Below are 17,075 nucleotides of genomic sequence, written 5' to 3'. Positions count from 1 at the left end.
GCAATATTTCTCAATAGCTGGGAAAATTCCACACTTAGTCTATCTTCAGAAAAACATATTGACATTTATGAATTAAAATAACTATTTATACTGCTGCAGACCTACACAGAATCTGGATTTTTGCTAACTCAATACAGATATATATAGCAGCTGCAATAACAACAATAAGGATGCTACTACTGGCGAGATGGGTACTTTTATGTCACATGTCATGATATCAGGTACACAGCTTTTCCATTCTGGAATCGTTGCAAGAAAACAATGGGACATTTTCCAGCTTGCTGCATTTTGATTAGTAGAAAGGCCATTGAATGGCAAATTTTCCACTCAGGGATGGGGATAGAGTCAATCCCTCCTGCCCCTGGAGGCAGGCAAAGGGGCACCAGGGAGCCTCGGCAGACTAATTAAAAGGCTTGCCTCATGCCTCCACCTTGCCCATACCATTATAGCCTTCAGCCAATTTCTGTCTCTTCCATGTCCATTCACTCACCATGCACCCTCTCCCTCCAATTGACCCTTACAGCCTAGAAATCAATTTGTGGTCTTTCCACGTCTATTCATCGATATACACCGTGTAGGACCAATTAGCCTGTACTAACAATGATTTGGAGGTGCTGGTGTTGGGCTGGGGCATACAAAATTAAAAATCACAAAACACCAGATTATAGTCCAACAGGTTTATTTGGAAGCACTAGTTTTCAGAGCGCTGCTCCTTCATCAGGTGGTTGTGGAGCATAAGATGCACAATTTATTGGAAAAGATTACAGTGCCATGCAGCTGAAATTATATATTTAAAAAAGGATTGATCCAGGTCTTTTTCAATTTTTGCAACTCAAATTATATATTGAAAAAGACCTGGATCAATCCTTTTTTAAATATAAAATTTCAGTTGCATCACACAGTAAATGTTTGCTATAAATTTTGAGTCTTACAATCTTACACTTCACAATTACCTGATGAAGGAGCAGCACTCCGAAAGCTAGTACTTCCAAATAAATCTGTTGGACTATAACTTGGTGTTGTGTGATTTTTAACTTTATACTAACAATGGCATTTGTGGAACTGTTTTGAAGAGAACTAACCACTCTCAAATCTTAACTTGGAAAGAAAAATTGTCATATTTTCTAAATTACTGCTAGCATTTATTTGTGCCTGGAAATGAACCAACCATAATGTAAATTTAATTTGAGATCGCCTGGTGTTGCTCAGGCTTACTGGAAAGATGCTTTCGATAAAAGTTCAAAAATACTTTTGCTGACCTCCAGTCATCATTGTTTACAAGAAACAGATACGTTTAACGATTGTTTTAAATTACGCCAATTGTAAGAACTTATAGTAAAACAAATCAAAAGTCTGTGCACTTTAAAAAAAAAGTAATAGGTGCTTATAATTAAGACAGCATGCTTAACTGCATACCTCCAAAGAAGTGACAATGCCTTTACACTGATGTTTGGTACTTTTGATGACAAATGCAACTGTAGTTTCTCTTAATCATAACATGCAACACAGGAAGTCAGAATGGCCTGTAGAGAATCAAGGTAAAAGGAGTGTAAAGGCTGCAATGAATAGAGTCAGGTGTTCTACTCCATTCATAATGTACTTAACATTCCATCCCCTTTGACCTGAGAGGCCATATTAAGTTCCTGTAGTGATGCTGTGGACTAAATAACTTGGTACCTTGGTCGTATTTAGTTTCAAGTGCACATTTTCAAGCTGTGATGTGACTTCATCAGTATGGTCATTTTTAACTTGAGGATTTCTAGGCATTCACATTCCCACCCAAAAAAAATGGTGACTTCCAAGTTTTTTTTACACTGCAAAATAGAGTATTTTCTCGGTGGCTTCCAAAAGCAGTTCTCTGTCATTTCAGTACAGTCACCAGATGTAGGAAGGTTACAAAGTCCATATAGAACACCATTCAGAACAGCCTTTATATTAATCAGGAATTACTCTTGGTGTGGTCATTAATAATCAGAAATTATGAGCATTGTACTTGAAGTGGATTTCAATATGGGCAAGGCAAGCTAATTTTACTCAGATTTCTCCAAACAATAGCTCTATTTTCTTAGAATTGTTTAGCCAGCAGATTCAATTTAGCTGCAGTCACAACAGATTCAATGTTTACATCAATCATGCCAAACAAAGCAGACACCAATGGAATGAGTTAGGGTTGGATGGATGAAGATTTCTGCTCCTTAGTGTTTAAAAACACAGAATAAGAAAGGATAACAAACGAATATGCCTATTACAAAATTATACTATCATTATTATTCTTCTTTGTTTATTTGTACAAAATGGGACACACAGAAACATCTTAAGCTTATTCAAAGAAAATAAACTGATATTTATAAGGTGTCTCTCATCAATGAAGGCCATAACAAAACACTTTACGGCCAATTAAGTACTTTTGAAGTGTAGTCACTGTTGCAATATATTAAACATAGCATTCAGTTTGCACACAGCAATCTCCTCCAAACAGCAATGTGATCATGAGCAGATAATCGCTTTTATTGAGGTTGAATCACTATTGACAATTATTGCCAAATGAAGGTCATCACATGTACAAAGTCCTCAATAAGTAGAGGATGGTCCAGCTCAATTTCTGATATGAAGTCTATGTTATTCAGAAACATGATAAAGAGAAATTAGTACAGGGTATCCTCACCTAAATTTGGTTTGCATTCCTGAAAATCGCAAATTTCAGTTAACAGAGTTGTGAGCGAAATATCAATCCCTATTGGAATGGAGGCTGCCCTGCCCTGTTGTAGGCCAGGAGGTAGGAAAGCTACTGAGCTGAATGGCAACTGTACGGGGCTGATTGCTGTCTAGCTTAGACATTACTGGGAAAAGCAATGGCAGCGTGAACTTTTTCTAGCAAGTTGGTGTTGGATGATGGTATTGCAGCCACATTGGAGCCTGGGGGTTGGGTTGCTGGGTGAAGGCCAGAGGCAGCAGTGCTGCATGGGAAGAGGCTGCAAGTGAGAAGGTCTGGAGTAGTCTCAAAACTAAGAGAAGGAAGGGCGATGCCAATATAATACCTGGTAAGTGACTGCAATAAACATTAGGTCTAGGAGTTAACTATTCAGCCCCTCGATCCTACTCTGCTATTAGTAGAATCTTGGCTGATCTCACCTTGGCCTCAACTTCAGTTTCATGCCCACTCTCCATAACTCTTTAATCCATTACTAATTCAAAATCAGTCTATTTCCTGCTTAAACTTACTCAATGTCCCAGTGTCCACAACACTCTGGGGTGACACTAGACCCACAACAATATGGTTCACTTCCTAACTGCCCTCTGGGCAATTAGGGGACGGGCAGTGAACGCTGGCCTAATCAGTGATGTCTGCATTCCATGAACAAACAGAAAATGCCCCACAACTACAAAACTTCTGTCAGAGATTGCAAATCTTTAAAAATTGTGAAAAAAGGTTTGCTGCAGTTTTATTTCTGCAAAGTTGAACTTATTATTTTTCCAATTTTAACAAAAACATAACACTGATGAATATTTAAATGTTGCAATTATTAAGATTGAAAATGTATGTGGTTTATTTCAGGTGCACTTCATAAAATACCAAGTGCTCGTACAAGTCAGTTCCTAACCCACCCAATGTCAATTAATTGTGGTAGAATTATTTGAGAAATTCCAGACACATTACAAACTAACCTCTAAGAGTCAGCAATAATTCTTAAAACTGATGTTCTTATTATTCTTACTAAATCTAGGCTCACAGACAAATTTAAATGTCTTATTTTCTTTGAGGATCTTTGTTCTGGCAGAAGAACAGAGAACTCAAAGAGCTAGGGAACTAAAATCCAAATGTCAAAAAAAAAACACCTGCTGAAACTTTTTCTTTGGTGCACCTCTTCATTAATCACTCTATTTTTCATTCATGCGATGAGAATATCAATGGGTAGGTCAGTCTTTAATATCTATCCCACATTTCTGAGAGTCGCACACAGACTAGACCAGGTAAGGATGGCAGTTTTTTTTCCCCTAAAGGACATTAGTGAACCAAAAGGATTTTGCCTGGTTGAATTCAAATTTCCCCCATCTGCCAAAACAGGATTCGAACCCAGAACATTACCTAGATCACTGGATTAACAATCCAGCAATAATACCACTAAGCTGCTGCTTTCAACAGAATTCATATTTTAGACTATTTCATGTGATGAACAAACTGATGAGTTAATCCAACAGACCCCAGAAATCCTTTGATGAAACAGTTGTCAACAATTACAGGCAAAACAAGGGCAGGTACGGTTTTATCCTCATTTTAAAAAATTTAAAACAAAAAGGTTGCTGCCTAGTTAGACTAAATTTTGAATACTCTCCAGTCATTGGAATAGTTGGGCTAAACATCAAAGACAGGCCATTGTAACTCAACAATCACCAGTTTCCAGTCACACAGTAGAACAAATATGACATTCATTTTTTCAAAATCCCTGTTACACCAATCAATTGGATCACAGTCAACCTATAACTTACTTCTATTTTCTCACACAATTCCAGAATTCTTAACGCTCTTGCCTGAAAAATAGATGATCAATCTCAGTTTTGAACTTTTCAAATGATCAAATCTCAATTTTGGGGGGGGGGGAAATGTGGGTACCACACCTTGGGAAGGTGTGGCCTTAGAGGAAGTACAACATAGGTTTACAAGAATGATACTTGGACTTAAGGGGTTATGATATATTATCGAGGAGAAAGTGAGGACTGCAGATGCTGGAGATTAGAGCTGAAAATGTGTTGCTGGAAAAGCGCAGCAGGTCAGGCAGCATCCAAGGAACAGGAGAATTGACGTTTCGGGCATGAGTCCTTTTTCAGGAATCAGGAACCCTCATTCCTGAAGGGCTAATGCCCGAAACGTCGATTCTCCTGCTCCTTGGATGATGCCTGACCTGCTGCACTTTTCCAGCAACACATTTTCAGCTATGATATATAATGGACCAGGCCAGACCTCCTGAAAGTATTTCAAGAAGGTAGCCCAGACTCTAACTTTTTCTTATTTTAAAGGTAGATGTGGACTGAATATTCCAGGTGGGATGCAGTTGGTCAAACGATTTGGCTTTAAGCAAAACAGAATTTATGTAAAGATTTCAGGTGAAACATGACCAAAAGAAAACAGAATTTAGAATAATTTCACTATTTGAAAACCCAGCCGACTTGATACCACAACTTAATTAGGAGCTGTTCCAATTCCTGCTACATCCCATAAACGCATCTCTTGGCAAGAGGCAAATTCAAACTCAGGTTTTTACAGGCAGGAGAGATTTCAGAGAGAAAGCCAGTCAGGAACCATCTGCTGAAGCTTGGAACATTTCTCCACTGCAAGCACTTCTCTGCTACAACTAAAAAAACCCTGAACTGGGAGACCTGGCCATTGTTAAAATAGGTTTTACCCAGACATTTCTGCACCTCTGCCTTTATGATCTCTGCTTTATAAAAGAAAACTCAAGGACAGAATAACCTTGTTAAAAGGGCAGTATTATCACAGTTTTGAGGAGAGATTATATAAATTAGGCTTGTTTTTTTGAGAATTTACAAAGGTAAGGGGTGATCTGATTGAAACCTTCAAGATATTAATTGTTTGGGGAATCTAGAACTAGGGAACATAATCCAAGAATTAGGGCGAGACAGCTAAATTCAGGTCTTAGGAGGCACTTTCACACATAAAGGATGGTAGTTGTTTGGAATGTTCTTCCACAAACAGCGGTGGATGTTCAACCAAATATTAATTTTAAATATGAGATAGATAATTTTTTGTTAAGCAAAGGTATTAAGAGATATGACAGGTGCATGGAGTTAGATCACAGATTAGCCATGATCTCAAGAAGGGCTCATGCCCGAAACGTCGATACTCCTGCTCTTTGGATGCTGCCTGACCTGCTGCGCTTTTCCAGCAACACATTTTCAGCTCACTGAATGGTATGTCAGGGTTGGGGAGGGTGGGGGGGATGTTAAATGGCCTACTCCTGTTCCTAATGTTCTTATGCAGAGTTCTAAATCACCACTAACTTGCAAAGAAGAGCTTTCTGACGTTTAAAGTGCTTCTCTTTATTAAAAGCAAACAAACAGAAAACATTTGAAATACTCAGAGGGCATACCTCACCCACAGGGTCAGAAACAGACTCAATGCTTCAGATTGAGGATGTTACATCAGTACTAGAAAAGGTCAGAAATGTAATTGTTTTAAACAAGAACATGAGAAAGGGAGGTTTATGACAGAGTTAAAAACAAGAGATTAAATGACCACAGAGATACAAGGCAAAGTGTATATGTATGGACAAAGTGTGAATGAGGAAATGCAGAGCCATTACCAAACATTTCAGAAGCCCATTTCAGTGATTGGAACCTCACTGACTACAAGATTCTTGATCAGGGTTGTTAATCTGGGCCAATCAGGAAAGTCCTGGCTGACCACACTAAAAATACAATCCAAAAAAATCTATGGTTTGAGGCACCAAATGAATTCCTTTATTCTTCTAAACAGAATAAAAGAAAACCAGCAGACAGCTGTTCAGGGAGAGGTGGGCACCGGAGGGAGTGGAGTGTTTTATTTCCTCCTCCAACTCTATTTTGATTTATTCACTGCCATTCCCTTCACCTTTTTGATTACGTGGCATTGCCCTTTGAGGTGAAGGGCACTGCTTGTCACTGGCTACTCAGGTATTTCCTTTCTTCCTGGTGGTGAAAACTGAATAAGATTTGTAAACCTGTTGTTGTTCACGGTGTCCTACGCCTGCACACACACGGTGTGGGTGCTGGGGAAAATATAAGCACTACCACAGTTAGGTGGTAGTGTGGGGGAAACTAAAAAAAAAGTATAACCAGCAGACAGCTGTTCAGAGAGAGATGGGCACCGCAGGGAGTGGAGTGTTTTATTTTCCCCTCCAACTCTATTTTGATTTAATCCCTCCCCCTCACTTTTTTGATCACGCAGCATTGCCCTTTGATGTGAAGGACACTGCTTGTCAATGCCCATTTGGGTGTTTCCATTCTTCCTGGTGGTGGAAATTGAATAAAGATTTGTATACCGGTTGTCTTTCACTGTGTCTCACACCTGCAACACACAACATGGATGCTGGGGAAAATGCAGCACTACTGCTGCTAGGCAGTAGTGTGGGGAGAAAATAAAAAATATATAACCAGCAGACACGTACTAAAATTGGAATGATGTAGACACAGAACATAGAAAAGTACAGCACACAACAGGCCCTTCAGCCCAAGATGTTATGTCGAGGATTATTCTAAAACTAAAATAAAATAACCTTACCTATACACCCCTCTATTCACTGCTGTCGCTCAAATGTCCCAAATGACTCTGCTTCCACCACAACGCTGGCAACACATCCCATGCATTCACAACTCTCTGCGTAAAGAACCTACTTCTGACACCTCCTCTATACCTTCCTCCTAATATCTTCAACTAAGAGGCCTCATCCCAGTCAATCCTGCCCTGGGGAAAGGTCTCTGGCTATTGACTCTATCCATGCCTCTCATTAACTTGTATACCTCAATAAGGTCACCTCTCTTCCTCCTTCTCTCCAGAGAGAAATGTCTGTGCTTAGTCAACCTCTCTTCGTAAGACAAGCCCTCCAGTTCAGGCAGCATCCTGGTAAACTTTCTTTGCACCTTCTCCAAAGCCTCTGTATCTTTCCTCCAATAGGGTGACGAGAGCAGGACACAACATTCCAAGTGTGGTCCCACCAGGGTCTTGAAGAGCTGCAGCAAAACCTCGCAGCTCATAAATTCGATCCCCCTGTTAATGAAAGCCAAGATACCATATGCTTTTTTAACAACCCTATCCACTTGGGTGGCAACTTTGAGGGATCTATGGACTTGAACACCCAGATCTCTTTGTTGCTCCACACTACCACGGATCCTGTCTTTAATCCTATATTCAGCATTCAAGTTCGACCTGCCAAAATGCAGCACTTCACATTTATCTGGGTTGAACTCCATCTGCCATTTCTCAGCCCAGCTCTGCATCCTGTCTTAGTTGCGCTGCAGCCTACAACAGCCCTCAATACTATCAATGACACCTCCAATTGTTGTGTCATCAGAAAATTTACTCCTCCTCATCCAAGTCATTTATAAAAACTACAAAGAGCAGATGCCCAAGAACAGAGGCCTGTGGGATACGACTCACCACTGACCTCCAAGCAGAATACTTTCCATCTACAACCACTCTCTGGTCTTCTGTCAGCCAACCAATTCTGAATCCAGACAGCTAAATGTCCCAGTATCCCATACCTCCTGACTTTATGAATGAGCCTACCATGGGGAACCTTATCAAATGCCTTGCTGAAGTCCATATACACCACATCTACTGCTTGACCTTTGTCGACCTGTCTCGTCGCCTCCTCAAAGAACTCATTAAGATTTGAGAGGCATGACCTGCCCCTCACAAAGCCATGCTGACTGCCTTTAATCCTGCTATGCTTTTCCAAATAGATATAAATCCTATCCCTCAGAATTATTTTCAAAACCTTGCTGACCACAGAAGTAAGGCTTACTGGTCTGTAATTGCTAAGGATTTCCCTATTACCCTTCTTGAAAAGAGGAACAACATTTGCCTCCCTCCAATCCTCCGGTATGACTCCTGTGGAGAGTGAGGAGGCAAAGATCTTTGCCAGCGGCTTAGCAACCTCCTTTCTCGCTTCTCAGAGCAACCTAGGATAAATCTGGTCTGGCCCTGGGGACTTTTCAATCTTAATGCTTGCCAAACTTTCCAGCACATCAACTTCATCAATCTTGATCTGTACAAGCTTGTTTCCCAGCTCCTCAAAGTTCTCATTCATAACAAGATCCCTCTCCTGAGTGAAAACCGAAGTGAAAAACTCATTTAGGGCTTCCTCTATCTGCTCAGACACCATGCACAAGTTCCCTACGGTATCCCTGATCGGCCATACCTTCTCCCTGATTATTCTCTTATTCCTTACGTATAAGTAAAATGCCTTTGGGTTCTCCCTAATCCTCTTTGTCAAGCCTGTTTTGTGCCCTCTCTTGGCTCTCCTCAGTCCATTTCTGAACTCCTTTCTAGCAAGCCTGTAATCCTCTAAAGCTGTGCTAGTACCTTGCCTCCTCCACCTTACGTAAGCTGCCTTCTTCCTTTTGACGAGAAGCTCCTCTGTTCTCCTCATCCAAGGCTCCTTCTTGCCTGTCTCAGGGGAACGAATTTTTGTATGACTCGCAACAACTGCTCCTTAAACAGTCTCCACATGTCTGCTTTGCCTTACCTGCGGAGCAATTGCTCCCAAACTGTGCCTCCCAACTCCTGTCTGTTAGTATCATAATTTCCTTTTTCCCAATTAAATATCTTCCCTTGGAAACTGCTCCTGTCCCTCTCCATGGCTATCATAAATGTGAGGCAGTTATGGTCACTGTCACCAAAGTGTTCTCCCAAATCCGATCATTGCTGAGCACCAAAGCCAAAATGACTTCTCCCCTCATCGGTCTGTCTACATACTGAGCAAGAAAACCCTCCTGAACACACCTGACAAAACGGCTCCATCCAAACCAACTGCACTAAGGAGGTTCCAGTCAATCTTGGGAAAGTTGACGTCACCCATAACAACAACCCTGCTACATCTGCATTTTTCCAAAATCTGCTGGCCTATGAGTTCTTCAATCTCTCTACTGCTATTAAGGGGTCTGTAGAAACCCCCCAATGACTTGGTTGCTCCCTTGCTATTTTTAACTTCCATCCATACTGACTCAGAAGACAAACCTTCCTTGACAACCTTCATTTCTGTAGCTGTGATGCATTCTCTGATTAGCAATGCTACACCCCTCCTCTTTTTCCACCCTCCCTGTTCTTTTTAAACATTGTAAACCCTGGAACATCTCGCAACCATTCCTGCCCCTGTAAAACCCACGTCTCCATTATGACCACATCATCGTAGTCCCAAGTACTGATCCATGCTCTAAGTTCATCACTCTTATTTTGATATAAGCAGCAGATGAAATTCCTCTCCGTTCAGGAGACTGACTCTGTGCTGGTTGGGCCACAGTTGGTGTGTCACTGCTGCTGTGGTTGCTGCTGTTTTGGGAGAACCTGCTTTCTAAACTGGCATTCCTATTTTATTGAGGACTGATTTCTAAACTGCCAGATCTACACAGTCAATGTGTTTCAGATGTAACTCAGTTCTCATTATGGAACTGTTGTTTCACTGGCTGGTTACAGTCTGTGTTGCTCTTTTCCTTTTGTGAAAAGGGCTACGATGATTTTGAGAGGGGTTAGCCCTTGCACTCTGTGGTTTTTTTTGCATGTGTTTTTTGGTGTTTAGACTGAGCCCTTGTCAGAAAATGCACCTTTTCCAGATGAGCTGTTACTGTGGGTAGGCCTGGCATTTTGTTGGTGGATTAGATCTCTGTAAAGACTGAATACCTGTGTGTGTGGGCTGGCATTTGCTGCAGCCTGGAGTCTGGGAGTGGACCAAACCCCTGTGAGTTAACAGCACTTTTACAATGTACTGTGTCCTTATAGTGAGCCTGGTTCTCTATGGATGGGCCAGGCCTCTCTGGAGACTGAACGTGTGTGTGTGTGTGTGTGTGTGTGTGTGTGTGTGTGTGTGTGTGTGTGTGTGTGTGTGGTGTGCATTTGCTGCCTTCAAGAGTGGACTCTGCCCTCAGTTGTGGACTGTGTTTTTGGCAGTGGACTCTGCAGTTTGGAGGGGACTCTCACTCTGACAGTGCACTTTTGTATACTGCAGTGGACTTTGTTCCTGGGAATGGAGTCTACATTTTGAAGAGAACTGTTTATGGTAATTAACTCTGTACCAGAAGGGATTCTATTTGTTGATAATTGATTGACTGTGTCTTGTTGCTTGTTGAGTTTATCCCTTGCACTGTCTTGTGTATCCCTGGGTCTGGCAGGCCTCACTGTGAGTTGGGAGGCTCATAGATTGTCCCGAGAGCTGGTGAGTGGGTAGGCCGTCCTGTGAACTAGAAGGTGGGTTGGCTGTCCTGAAAACTGGAAGGTGGGTAGGCCATCCCGATGCCAATCATCCTGAGCCAGAAAGTTGGTAGGCTGTTCTGACTGCTGTCGTCCTGAGGAGGAGTAATTGGGAATGGGCTGTCCTAGAGTTTGGATGGTGTGTCAGAGCGGCCGAGAGGTCACCCCTGTGATTTATCAGGCAAATCTTTTGAAGATAAAGGATAATAAAATTGAGGACAGGTTTTTAACAACCTTTGAATTAAGAAATGACAAACCCTGGAAAATATGCAGCAGCATTGGTAAACAATCCCAAGGGTGTTTGTAATATGTGAAATATCACTGCATCTTTCTCAGCTTATTGCACACATCCTTCATTAACTCTTAGATTCATAAACTCTTCATAAACTTAGATTGCAGTTAGACCAATCTGTAAAGGGGAGGAATAAAAGTTGCTCAAACTCAAAAATCTCTTAACAAATATTCTTAACTTATAGCCCTCAAACTGCTCATTTTACTATTAACAGCAGTATTTCATCTAAGCATTTTGCAGCTCAAGCCATTCTCTCCAAACACAGCGTAAACTTTGGAAGGACAAATGCTGTAATTGTAATGCTGGATGTCTTTTGGCTAAAGTGTACATAATAACTTTCACTTATCATTAAATTTCATTGATACCCTGGTGACAACTCTGAAATTCAATCTAACCTGCAATCTTGTGCTCATTGATAATTCTCAGTACTGTACATATTGGATCAATGTAATTTTCAAGCATATGTCCCAGCATGTTGCCCAATTGCAAGGTACCAACCAATTCTATGACCTATATTGTAATGATCCATATTAGAAGCCTTACTTGTAAAACCACTTTTTTAAAAAATTTAACCAAATTAAACTATTTTTCATGAATATTTGAAGTACAAATCATATTTTTGGTGCCTTAAAAAAGAACATTTTTTTTTTCTTTTCCTACTTCTATGCAGGCCTTGAAACATTTTTGACAATGCTTTTATCATTTAAGAACCTGTCAAGAGTGTCACCTTACATTTTGTAGCATGTCCAATCCACCAGGCCAGGAAGATGGAAGCTTCAATCACTGGAAAATGTTGCTGCATCTAATTTTATTGCTAAATGGGAATGGGATAGTCAGTTTTAGAAAAGCTGGAATAAAAAAAACCTCACAAACCACATCAAGGATTCCTTTTCACAGCGCTATCATTCAACATGAATATTTACAGATTCAAATATGTGATGCTTCATGAACTAATTGAATATCATGCAGATGTTGATTATAGCTGTAATTCAGCTGTAATTCAATTGAACAAGATAGTCACAGAAATGTACAGCACGGAAACCGACCCTTCAGTCCAACTCATCCATACTGACCAGATATCCAAACCCAATCTAGTCCCATCTGCTAGCACCCGGCACATAACCCTCCAAACTCTTCCTATTCATATACCCATCCAGATGCCTTTTAAACATTGCAATCGTACTAGCCTCCACCACTTCTTCTGGCAGCTCATCTCATACACATGCCACCCTCTGCGTGAAAAAGTTGCCCCGTAGGTCTCTTTTATATTGTTCCCATCTATTGGAAGATGATACTACTCATGGAATCATATGCTGCCACTGTCTTCAGTTAGAGAAAATTAAAATGGGAAAACAAATGCAGTAATTATCCCATTATCAACATGAGTGATTATCGGAACAAATGGAAACTGGGAGAAATAAAGGTTGTCAAACATAAAATATTTTTAGTATCTTATGCTAAACTGAATAATCAATGTGAAACACCTCACTTTATCATAATATATTTTCACATACATTATAAGCAGTAGAATAAAAGTTTATACAATCAAAAGCAGAGAGCACTTTTACACTCACACTTTCAGTTTAGTTGGACTAATGATCTGTATTTCCCATTTAGACTTTCTTCCAAATATAATACATATTTATTTAAAATTTAATGAGCTGAAATACAGTTGCTGAATTTGGAACAGGCTGAGTCAGATCTGCATATGTGCCTAGTGAATTCCATGATTAACCTGGATTTTGACTTCTGAGAGTGTAATTAGGTTTAGTTCCATTGATTTAATGCAATCTTAATAGGAGGGGAAGTATTTACAAATAATTCAATGGGTTCAACAATCATTTGAATAACGTCTAGTTGGGGGTGAAGCACAAATTAAAACTTAGTAAGTCTAGGGTTCATGAAGTTTTCATACTGGTGTTCAGCTAAAGACAGAAACAAGAGGCTCTGCTAATACCTGGCCCTGACAATGAGATCAAGTTTCTGCCATGTTTATTTATGGAAGCTTTCAATAGCTGCAGCAATAACCAAAAGCGACCTTCTGTGTCTCTCACAAATGTGTTGCGACAGTACATCCTCTGCGCTGGCAGCATCCGAGCGAACGTCAATGGTAGCCTTAGGATGAGCAAGGAGCTCCACCACTAGGCCTGAGCGAACTGCTCAAGCTGCGAAAGGAAAGGGTTACCGGAGCAAGACCAAAATCAGAAACAAATAACAATCACACAGCTCGGAAAATTAGAAACCAGAACATAGTTTTTCAAATGAAAAGGCGGAAAAGAAGCGTACTGGCCGGACATTTGCTCAGACTCTTTAAAAAGTCGACTCGTTTGTTTATCTTCAGAACTCCCCGAGCTAGCCATAGTTAATAAGCCTGTGCAGGAGCCGCCAGCGCTCACACCACAGACCAATTTGCTTCGACTGTTCATCTCGGGGCCCCTTACCTGGCGCCTGGACAGCAAACAAGCTCAAAAGCAACAGAATAATGACGAAAAGATGAGGACGGTCGACTCCGCTCCGACTCATTGACTTCTTCCTCTCAGCTCCTCTGTTAGTTAGATAATACATCAAGAAGCACTGTGGGAAATTCCTCTACCCTGCAACTCCAAATATGACCATTGGACAGAGGCCACCGTTCATGGCCCTCTTATTTGCCAACGTTTTTGCTAATCTATTAGACAAAAACAATTGTGGCTATGTTTGGCTAAAGAGAGGTTCTAGCCTAAGAATTAGGTCGATTCGTGTTAATGCAGGCAAAGGGTTAGTGAATTAAAAAGGAAATGTTCTGTACCATATCTAATATATGCCTTTCTTTATAAATTATGACAGGTTAGTTTTATATAAAAATTACTCCAGTGATACATGTCTTCTTACCAACTTCAGCATAGCAACCTCTTAAATAAAGGTAAAGGAAATTAACTATTGAAATAAACTTCTTGGCGAATTTTCAATTCCTGCAACAGCCTAGTCTCAAATTTCAACTTTGAAGATATGGCAGTGGATATTAGATTACTTACAGTGTGGAAACAGGCCCTTCGGCCCAACAAATCCACACTGACCCGCCGAAGCGCAACCCACCCATACCCCTACATTTACCCCTTACCTAACACTACGGGCAATTTAGCATGGCCAATTCACCTGACCCGCACATCTTTGGACTGTGAGAGGAAACCGGAGCACCCGGAGGAAACCCACACAGACACGGGGAGAACGTGCAAACTCCACACAGTCAGTCGCCTGAGTCGGGAATTGAACCCAGGTCTCAGGCGCTGTGAGGCAGCAGTGCTAACCGCTGTGTCACCATGCCGCCCATGAGGCATTGTGTTTTTGCAGAGAAGTGTTAAAATTTTAAATATGCTTAAAAGTTATGTTAAAAAAAATGTGGGCGGCACGGTGGCACAGTGGCTAGCACTGCTGCCTCACAGCGCCTGAGACCTAGGTTCAATTCCCAACTCAAGCGACTGACTGTGTGGAGTTTGCACGTTCTCCCCGTGTCTGCGTGGGTTTCCTCCGGGTGCTCCGGTTTCCTCCCACAGTCCAACGATGTGCGGGCCAGGTAAATTGGCCAAGCTAAATTGCCCATAGTGTTAGGTAAGGGGTAAATGTAGGTGTATGGGTGGGTTGCGCTTCGGCAGGTCGGTGTAGACTTGTTGGGCCGAAGGGCATGTTTCCACGCTGTAAGTAATCTAATCTAATCTAATCTAATTGCCTTATGGTCTTCACAAGATCATAAGGCAATTAGTCAAAGGAGGTACAGGGACAGAAGAATGATCAGAGTGGTTTTAAGGGGCATCAAAAATATGGTGAGAGATGCAAAGCGGTATAGAGGGTTCAACAGATTTTTGATTGATAAGGGTTGCAGAGCTGGACAAGGCTACAGAGTATGGAAAAATGATACTGTGGTGGGATTCAAACACAAAGATGAGACTTTAAAAACTGAGACCAATGACTGTCCAGAAGCAGATGGATAATGATTGTATGGGACTTCACGTAAGGCAGTAAAAGTTTCAGGTGAGCCCATCATAATTGACATATTAATTATTAGAGTTCTTTAAAAATGTAACCATCAGGGTAAATAAAGGGGGACCGATGGACATTGTATATTTGGATTTCAAAAGGCAGTCAATACAGTCCCACTTGAAACATTACTACACAAGGGACAAGCATGTAATGTCAGGGATAATATATGCATTAGCATTAATAGAGTACTTGTGAACTAACAGAAATTAGAGAGTTGGGATAATCATTTAGATTTGCAAACTGAACACCAATAAGCTGTGGCAAGAATCAGAGCTGGGCCCTCAACTATTCCTGATCCATATTAAAATGACTTGTATAAAGGCTAGGCGGCACGGTGGCACGGTGGTTAGCACTGCTGCCTCACAGCGCCTGAGACCCAGGTTCATATCCCGAATCAGGCGACAGACTGTGTGGAGTTTGCACGTTCTCCCCGTGTCTGCGTGGGTTTCCTCCGGGTGCTCCGGTTTCCTCCCACAGTCCAAAGATGTGCAGGTCAGGTGAATTGGCCATGCTAAATTGCCCGTAGTGTTAGGTAAGGGGTAAAGGTAGGGTCGCTTTGGCGGGTCGGTGTGGACTTGTTGGGCCGAAGGGCCTGTTTCCACACTGTAAGTCTAATCTAATCTAATCTAATCCTGTATGAAGGCTCTGTCAAACTTAGCTCATCAAACTCTGTGATTCTCTGAAACTTGCTTCTTGTGCACTTCCAAGTTCTTTCTCCGATAATAATCGGGTGTGGGCCCCCCAACATTCTGATGTTTCCTACTTAGACCTCTGTATTGATCAGCATCTCTTTCCATACTTTTGATTATAAGTCAAATTTGTGACAATATGAAGATGATTAGAAGGAAAGTTATGAGGAGGATATAAACAGTGATTTAGATAAATATTGGGCAAAATTTTGGCAGAAGGAGTATAACATGGGAAATTATCAGGTTGCCCATTTTCAAGGATGAAGAGAAAAGTAATGAAGCATGCCCACAGAATGCCATGGTACAGAGGGACCCTATTATCTTTTTGTATTAAATACAAAAGATCTGTATGCAGGTACTGCAAGTAACGAGGATGACAAACAGAGTGTTGCCCTTTATTGCACTGAATGTTACTTATGCAAGGAGGGAAGTCTTGATATCACTGCATTGGTAAGACCACACCTAAAGTACGGTCTGTTTGTGTAAGAAGGGATATACTTGCATTGGAAGCAATCCAATTTGAGGAATTTACTAATCTGATGTTTATGAGGAAACTTTGAGCTGGTTGTACCTTTACTCATTAAAGTTTAGAAGAATGAAAGGTATTCTTATTGAGACATAAGATTCTGTGGGGGCTTCAAGGGTAGGTGCAGAGAAAATGTTCTCCACATAGAGCACTGTATCAAAAATAATTTAAGACACAGACGAAGCGGATGTTTTTTCTTGCAGAATGTTGTTAGTGTTTGGAATTCTCTCCCCTCCTTAGCAAGCGGTAGAAGCTAGGTCATTGGATATATTCAAAGCTGTTTCGGACAGACTTGTTTTTGGCATTGGACATTTGACATTGAGCAGCACGGTGGATCAGTGGTCAGCACTGCTGCCTCATAGTACTACGGACCTGGGTTGGACTCCACTCTCAGGCAACTGTCCATGTGAAATCTTCACAAACTCCCCATGTCTGACAAGCTTTCCTCTGGGTGCTCTTGTTTCCTCCCAGAGTCCAACGATGTGCAAGTTGGGTGGTTTGGCCATGGGAACTGCAGGGTTACAGAGATAGGGTAGGGGTTGGTTTGGATGGGAAGCTCTTCAGGGGTCGATGAGCTGAATAGCCTGCTTC

The 17,075-nt window shown here is 41.3% G+C and overlaps 1 protein-coding gene across 4 annotated transcripts in view; it reads right to left on the bottom strand.

Moving 5' to 3' along the window:
* Positions 1–13,853, bottom strand: part of msrb3 (methionine sulfoxide reductase B3) — a 136,761-nt gene extending 122,908 nt beyond the window's left edge. Inside the window, exons 1-2 of one of the 4 annotated variants that reach the window (XM_060839315.1) lie at positions 13,694–13,853; positions 11,985–12,066 (exon numbers count right to left, since the gene is read on the bottom strand). In XM_060839315.1, the coding sequence (XP_060695298.1) occupies positions 11,985–12,054 (70 nt within the window). In that variant the 5' untranslated portion in view covers positions 12,055–12,066; positions 13,694–13,853. Of the gene's footprint in view, positions 1–11,984; positions 12,067–13,693 lie in introns of those variants that run through there. The other 3 variants (XM_060839314.1, XM_060839313.1, XM_060839312.1) reach the window with 3 other exon arrangements.
* Between the last annotated feature and the right edge of the window lie 3,222 nt (positions 13,854–17,075).

Source organism: Hemiscyllium ocellatum, chromosome 19 (genome assembly GCF_020745735.1).
Source record: "Hemiscyllium ocellatum isolate sHemOce1 chromosome 19, sHemOce1.pat.X.cur, whole genome shotgun sequence".
Taxonomy (NCBI): Eukaryota; Metazoa; Chordata; class Chondrichthyes; order Orectolobiformes; family Hemiscylliidae; genus Hemiscyllium; species Hemiscyllium ocellatum.
The sequence above is the reverse complement of the archived record's forward strand: the minus strand, read 5'-3'. Positions and strand labels throughout refer to the sequence as shown.